At 37.4% G+C, this 8,300-nt stretch overlaps 1 protein-coding gene across 3 annotated transcripts in view; it reads right to left on the bottom strand.

The window, feature by feature from the left end:
• Positions 1 to 8,300, bottom strand: part of SAMSN1 (SAM domain, SH3 domain and nuclear localization signals 1) — a 101,096-nt gene that overhangs the window by 14,847 nt on the left and 77,949 nt on the right. For all 3 annotated transcript variants that reach the window (XM_025379479.1, XM_025379481.1, XM_025379480.1), the window contains one exon: positions 1,536 to 1,742. In XM_025379479.1, the coding sequence (XP_025235264.1) occupies positions 1,536 to 1,742 (207 nt within the window). The remainder of the gene's footprint in view (positions 1 to 1,535; positions 1,743 to 8,300) is intronic.

The following is an 8,300-nucleotide window of genomic DNA, read 5'->3' as shown; positions in this document are numbered from 1 at the left end:
TTTTTTTGAGACGGAGTCTCGCTCTGTCGCCCAGGCTGGAGTGCAGTGGCCGTATCTCAGTTCACTGCAAGCTCCGCCTCCCGGGTTCACGCCATTCTCCGGCCTCAGCCTCCCGAGTAGCTGGGACTACAGGCGCCCGCCACCTCGCCCGGCTAGTTTTTTGTATTTCTTAATAGAGACGGGGTTTCACCGTGTTAGCCAGGATGGTCTCGATCTCCTGACCTCGTGATCCGCCCGTCTCGGCCTCCCAAAGTGCTGGGATTACAGGCTTGAGCCACCGCGCCCGGCCTGACCGGCCTATTTTGAAACTTCTATCCACTCGAACAAAATAAAAATATTAAATGAAGTTGAGTGCTTTTTCAACTTCCTGAGATTCCTCCCTCATTTTACTTGATCTAATTTCAATATCCTTATTTTAATTACTAAAATAGAATAAGAGGAAGTCTAAAAGTTTTAAGTAATCAGGAAGAACTTATGACTAGCCCTTTTTAACAAAAAAAAAAAAAAAAAAAGGGAAGAAAAGCAAGAAGAGTGACAATTCTTTCTTTAGAAAAGTATATTCTTAGCACTGAATTAGAATAAAGAAACACAAATTCCTGTTCTGACATATAACCATTTAACTGCGGGTTCTTGGGGAAGTCATTTCAGTCTCTTAGACTTTGGTTTTCTCACAGGTCACAGAACAAACAAGATGCAGAGGCAAGGTGCTAACCCGTACATTCTCATAGGAATATCCCATTTGAGGTGCACCAATAGTAATATAAGAAGGCTTAGATACTGTGTGTACAGACAGGAACATAACTAGATAATTCAGAAAAAAACAATTAAGAAAAGTGTAATTGACTATTGTCTTGATGAATTTTGAAAACTATCAAAGTACTTCTCAGTTAATTTTAGAAATGGATTGCAAAACTGTAAATTGATTGATACTAGATGTATTATATGTACACACCATTTAACAAGGTAGATATTTCAAAATATATTTGGTAATATAACAAGAAAATAATAATTGGGTTATAAATACAGACAACACAGTTTCCTTAACACAATCATTATGGGGCTTGATGATCACCGTTTCCCTCAAATTATTTTTAAAATAATTACATTCCATTATCTTCTCTCAACTTGATTTTGACCTCTGCTTTGTAGAAAATACATTTCTCTTTTCATTTTTCCTTTCACTTTTTTAGACTTACTTTATTCCTTATATTCTCTTTACCATTCTCATTTAGACATTTTATTAGGGCCTTTTATTCTCCTAGATATTTTTCATTGTTCATTGCATTTTCTCAACGTTCATCTCTATTGTCACTGCTAAATACTATTAAGGTATAGTCCAAGGGATATTAGATCAAGACTTGTCCTTGCATAAAAAAAAGGTCATAAAGGAGAAATAAGAGCTCTTCCAGGAAAACAGGCTTTCCTTTGCTTCTAAGTCTTGTGTTTTTAAGCAACGCAACACAAATACTGATCCACTCCCTTCAATTTTTCCATTTACATGCCGCCAAAAGCAAACAGGACATAGATTTGCTCACCTGAAGATGAATCCTCTCTAGGAACTCCTGCAGAGTCTTGGATTTTTCACTGTTACTCCTTCGGTTTGCCTTTATTTTCTTGGGGGCTGCTTCCTCTTCTGAGATGACATCCACATAAATGAATTTGAAGTTTCCCACTTTATTGTTCAACATTCCCGTCCACATCCCCATTGGTGTTTTGCAGATAATGTCTATGACGTCTCCTTTCTAAGGACAAAGAAATCCATAAACATGAGGCTTCAGAGAACTATGGTGCTATACAAATTGGTAGAAAGAATGAAATCATAGGAAACTAGGATAATGAGGACATTATGCTAAAGCGGTTCAGATATAACAGAAACAAATCTAAACATTCACTTCTTTCAAGTTCAGGCTGGTGGCATGGTGGGTCATGCTTATAATCCCAGCACTTTGGGAGGCCAAGGCGGGAGGATTGCTTGAGGCCAGGAGTTTGAGACTAGCCTGAGTGACAAAGTGAGATCCCATCTCCACAGTTTTTTTTTCTTTTAATTAGCCTGGCATGGTAGCATGTATCCGTAGATTGAGGTGGGAGGAGTTCAAGGCTACAGTGAGCTGTAATCATGTCACTGCACTCCAGCCTGGGCAACACAGTGAGATCCCATCTTAAAAAAAAATTCAAAGAAGTTATGTACTAGTTACAATGAAGAAAACTTCAACATTCTTGACAAAAAGCTCTCACATAGTTTGATGACATGTTTCTGTTTCTGCTATTGTATCAATTTATCAACTTATAACTGTAGAGCGCAGTGTAATTTACAAAACACTTTTGCCTACTCTAAGTTATTTTTGCTCACAACACACCTCTTAGATACATAAAGGGAGTATCATCATTATTAATTTAAATATTACAGAAAAAGGAACAGAGATATTAAATGACTTCTGAAGAGCTTGCAGGAAGTTAATGGCAGAACCAGAACTCAAGTCCAAGTTATCTGAACTAAAAAATGATGCTCTTTTTATTTATACTGTCAAAGTAATATATATGTAACAAAGCTCAAATTATCATTCCTGGAAGTGCTCCCCAGCTGGGGAAGGAGATGAAAGAGAAGTCTGTTACTCTATGTATTTCTAGTGTATCTGAAAAATTTATCTACGGTATAAAATAAACCCATTTCAAGAATTTCATCCACCTAAAATAAAGAAATTTTGCAGAATTCACATAAAAGTATGTGTACACTAAGGATAAATTATGCTACTTAATTCCCTTTAAGGTATTCATGCTCTCCTCTTATTAAGAAGAGATAGCACTTAGATTGAGCTCACAGCAAAGTTTAGACTGAAGTGTGAATGAATCATATTAGTATGGACAAACCAATTGGTGTTTTTCTTTACTCACATCTAAGACCATAATTAACTATAGGCTGTCAGTTATTGGCAAGGGTAGAAAACCTCATGGGGATGTTTCTTTGTAAAGAAAATTTATTTCTATGCAAATATGATGTCTATGTTCAAGTTATAGTTCCTCCTTTGAGACTTAAAACTTTCTGCCTCAGAGAGGACTTTACAGATTCTAATATTTTAGCCCCTTTTAAGTGTCTACCCTCAAACAAAGCATCAAGCCTGCTACTAAAAATATTTTTTTCTTGCTGCTCTGGGAATGTGTGTTCTTCCATCTAAAAAACAAATTTTATTTGTAATGGTATAATTCACCATGACTGAAATATCTGGTCTACCTTGTGATCATCTGTCTGTTTAGTCTTGTGAACTGTTAGACTGGGTCTTTCTGCCTTTAACAAAAGGGAATCAAATCATAGGTTGGATGGTATCAGCTAGGGAGACTGAGAAGTTCTCCTGAAGCTCTAGAAAGTTGCTAGGCATGGAAAAAACCCTTTACTGCATCCTTCCTATTATCCTTGAAACTTGTAAATTTGCAACTTTAGCCTTTACAGGTATATACCTGCACATTCCAGGAAAGCCCACAGGTCATCAAGCAAAGGCTCAATTTCATTTTGGATAAGACCCTTGATGGAAATAATAGTATTTCAATTTTCATGGGTAACTGGGGAATTCCTCTTGTGTCCTCTAAGAGCTCCACAAAAACTCACCTCAGGCAGCAGCAGCAGTGGTACCCTGGCATGGTATTGTAGGGAAGTTGAAAGGCTATCCTGAGTCAAACTGTGTTGTGTTTATTTCCTTCTACTGCTCTCTCCCACAATGGTTACTAGGTTATGGGTATCCTTTCCCCAAGACTTGAACTTAGACATCAGATCATTCCATATACATAACTAAGGAGCTTAGTATGGGGAACAGTGCATTTTTTGTTCTCCAGTTGAGCTTACTCTGATTTAATAGCATGGAAGGGATCAAGAGAAGGGCTGAAGACTTTAAATGTTAAATAATAATATAAATACTCCATAATATATCATAATTATTAGTTAACATTGGTTTAGTGTTAACAATATAGAACATTCATACTTTATGTCCTTTGACTTTTAGCACTTTGTGATACTAGAAAGGAATAATTTAACATCTATGAATTCTTTTAGCACAAAACCTTCTGTTTGTGCCATTGTAACCGACCCCTCTCCTTGAGTGTGAGCAGGATTATGAAAATGATGGATTTCACACTCATGATTATGTTACCCTTATATGATAGGGGGGACTTTGCAGATCCAATTAGGGTACTGAGTTATTTGATTTTGAATTAACTGAAAGGGAGATTATCTTGGTGGGTGTGACAAATCAGGTAGGATCCCTTAAAATAAAGATAAAAGCCTGAGTGAGCTTTTCCCTGCTCATCCTGAAAGAGCAAACTGCTGTATTGTAGAGAGGGCTCTGGCTGGTGAAATCTAGAGGCTGAGAATGGCCTCCAGTTGACATCCAGCAAGAAAATGGGGTCCTCAGTCCTACAACCACAAGGAACTGAATTCTGCCAACAGCCAGTGAACTCAGAAGAGAACCTTGAGCCTCCGGTGAGATCACAGCTTGCTTAGAATTCAACTGAGCCATGCCCACAATTATGACCTATAGAAACTGAGCTAACAATACATTTGTGTTGTTTCATGCCTCTGAGTTTGAGGTAATGTGTTACACAGCAATAGAAAATGAATACAGAGGATAAGAAGAGGGAATTCAGGAGGGAATATCACTGGGAGAAAGGTCTCTGGTTACTCATAGCAACCAACTTAAAAAGTGCTAGACATTTCCGGGGCATCATGGCAGACGGGAGGCAGGACCAGGTTGCAGCTCCAACTCGAGCAGACAAAGGAGTGTGTGGACACTCACATCATGAATTTTTGCTTCAGAACGATTGCAGAAATAACTCAGGAAACCTGGGAGGACTCACAGACTCCCTGAAGGAAGTGGATTCCTCCTTCAGTAAACAGGAGACAACCCAAATACTGTGCTGGTATCCACAGCTGAGAGGCCCACAGACAGTTAACATCACAAGACTCTGTGCAGACAACCCTTAGTACCAGTCTAGAGCCTGGTAGACTTGTTGGGTGGCTAGCTGTAGAAGAGAGGTAACAATCATTACAGATCGCTCTCAGGAAGCCTCATCCATAGGAAAAGGGGGAGAGTACTACATCAAGGGAACACGCCATGGGACAAAAGAATCTGAACAACAGCCTTCAGCCCTAGACCTTCCCTCTGACAGCGCCTACCCAAATGAGAAGGAGCCAGAACACCAACTCTGATAACATGACAAAACAAGGTTCTTTAATACCATCAAAAAGTCACACTAGCTCACCAGCAATGGACCCAAACCAAGAAGAAATCCCTGATTTACCTTAAAAAGAATTCAGGAGGTTAGTTATTAAACTAATCAGGAGGCACCAGAGAAAGGTGAAGCACAATGTAAGGAAATCCAAAAAATGATACAAGAAGTGAAGGGAGAAATATTCAAGGATAGATAGCATAAATAAAAAACAATCAAAACTTCAGGAAGCAATGGACACACTTATAGAAATGCAAAATGCTCTGGAAAGTTCCAGCAATAGAATTGAATAAGTAGAAGAAAGAAATTCAGAGCTTGAAGGCAAGGTCTTTGAATTAATCCAAACCAACAAAGACAAAGAAAAAAGAATAAGAAAATGTGAACAAAGCCTCCAAGAAGTCTGGGATTATATTAAATGACCAAACATAAGAATAATCGGTGTTCCTGAGGAAGAAGAGAAATCTAAAAGTTGGGAAAACATACTTGAAGGAATAATCAAGGAAAACTTCCCTGGCCTTGCTAGAGATCTAGACATCCAAATACAAGAAACACGAAAAGCACCTAGGAAATTCATTGCAAAAGGATTATTGCCTAGGCACATTTTCATCAGATTACCTAAAGTTGAGACAAAGGAAAGAATCTTAAGAGCAATGAGACAAAAGGATCAGGTAACCCATAAAGGAAAACCTGTCAGATTAACAGCAGATTTCTCAGCAGAAACCCAACAAACTAGAAGGGATTGGGACCCTATCTTCAGCCTCCTCAAACAAAACGATTATTAGCTAAGAATTTTGTATCCAGCAATATCAAACTTCATATATGAAGGAAAGATACAGTATTTTTCAGACAAACAAATGTTGAGAGAATTCATCACTACCAACCCACTAAAAGGAGCTCTAAATCTTCAAACAAATCCTGGAAACACATCGAAACAGAACCTCTTTGAAGCATAAATCTCACAGGACCTATAAAACAAAAGTACAATTTAAAATACACACACACACACACAAAATGTATGCAGGCAACAAAGAGCATGATGAATGGAATAGTACCTCACATCTCAATACTAACGTTGAATTAAATAGCCTAAATTATCCACTTGAAAGTTACAGAACTGCAGAATGGATAGGATTTCACAAACCAACTATCTGCTGCCTTCAAGAGACTCATCTAACACATAAGGACTCACATGAACTTCAGGTACAGGGGTAGAAAAAGACATTTCATGCAAATGGACACCAAAAGTGAGCAAGAATAGCTATTGTCATATCCGACAAAACAAACTTTAAAGTAACAGAAGTTAAAAACGACAAAGAGGGACATTATACAATGATAAAAAGGCCTTGTCTAGCAGGAAAATATCACAATCCTAAACATGTATGCACCTAAGACTGGAGCTCCCAAATTTGAAAAACAATTACTAATAGGACTAACAAATGAGATAGACAGCAACATACTAATAGTGGGGGACTTTAATACTCCAATGACAGCACTAGACAGGTGATCAAGACAGAAAGTCAACAAAGAAACAATGGACTTAAATTACACCCTGGAACAAATAGACTTAACAGATATATACAGAACATTCTGTCCAACAACCTCAGAATATACATTGTATTCAACAACACATGGAACTTTCTCTAAGATAGACCCATATGATAGGCCATAAAATGAGTCTCAATAAATATAAAACAATTTAAATTTATCAAGCACTCTTTCAGTCTACAGTGGAATAAAACTGGAAATTAACTCCAAAAAGAACCCTCAAAACCATGCAAATACATGATCCTTGGGTGAAAAATGAAATCAAGATGGAAATTAAAAAATTATTCGAACCAAACAACAATAGTGACATGACCTACCAAAACCTCTGGGACACAGCAAAGGTGGTGCTAAGAGGAAAGCTCATAGCCCTAAACACTGACATCAAAAAGTCTGAAATAGTCCAAACGGACAATCTAAGGTGACACTTCAAGGAAAGAGAGAAACAAGAACAAACCAAACTCAAAAACAGCAGAAGAAAGGAAATAACCAAGATCAGAGCAGAACTAAATAAAATTGAAACAAAAACAATACAAAAGATAAATGAAACAAAAAGCTGTTTTGAAAAGATAAACAAAATTAATAGACCATTAGTAAGAATTCAAATAAGCTCAATAAGAAATGAAACAGGGGATATTACAACTGACACTACAGAAATACAAAAGATCATTGAAGGTTACTATGAACACCTTTACATGCATAAAGTAGAAAACCTGGAAAACATGGATAAATTCCTGGAAAGATACAACCCTCCTAGCTTAAATCAGGAAAAATTAGATACCCAGAACAGACCAATAACAACTAATGATATTGAAATGGCAATTTAAAAATTACCAACAAAAACAAGTTGAGGACCAGACCGATTCAGAACAGAATTCTATCAGACATTCAAAGAAGAATTGGTACCAATCCTATTGACACTATCCCACCAGACATAGAAAGAGGGAACCTTCCCTACATCATTCTATGAAGCCAGTATCACCCTAATACCAAAACCAGGAAAGAGGATAACCAAAAAACAAAACTACAGACCAATATCCCTGATTAACATAGATGCTAAAATTCTTAACAAAATACTAGCTAACTGAATTCAGCAACATATCAAAAAGATAATCCACCATGATCAAGTGAGTTTAATACCAGGGATGCTGGGCTGGTTTAAAATATGCACGTTAATAAATGTGATACACCACATGAACAGAATTAAAAATGAAAATCACTTGACCATCTCAATAGGTGCAGAAAAAGCATTAGACAAAATCCAGCATTTCTTCATGATTAAAACTCTCAGCAAAATAGGCATACAAGGGACATGCCTCAATATAAGAAAAGCCATCTATGACAAACCCACAGTCAACATAATACTGAATGGTAACAAGGTGAAAGCATTCCTTTTGAGAACTGGAACAAGATAAGGATGCCCACTCTCACCATTCCTCTTCAACACAGTAGTGGAAGTCCTAGCCAGAGCAATCAAAAAAGAGAAAGAAATAAAGGGTATCTAAATCACTAAAGAGGAAGTCAAACTGTCGCTGTTTTCTGAT

Source organism: Theropithecus gelada, chromosome 3 (genome assembly GCF_003255815.1).
Source record: "Theropithecus gelada isolate Dixy chromosome 3, Tgel_1.0, whole genome shotgun sequence".
Taxonomy (NCBI): domain Eukaryota; kingdom Metazoa; phylum Chordata; class Mammalia; order Primates; family Cercopithecidae; genus Theropithecus; species Theropithecus gelada.
The sequence above is the reverse complement of the archived record's forward strand: the minus strand, read 5'-3'. Positions and strand labels throughout refer to the sequence as shown.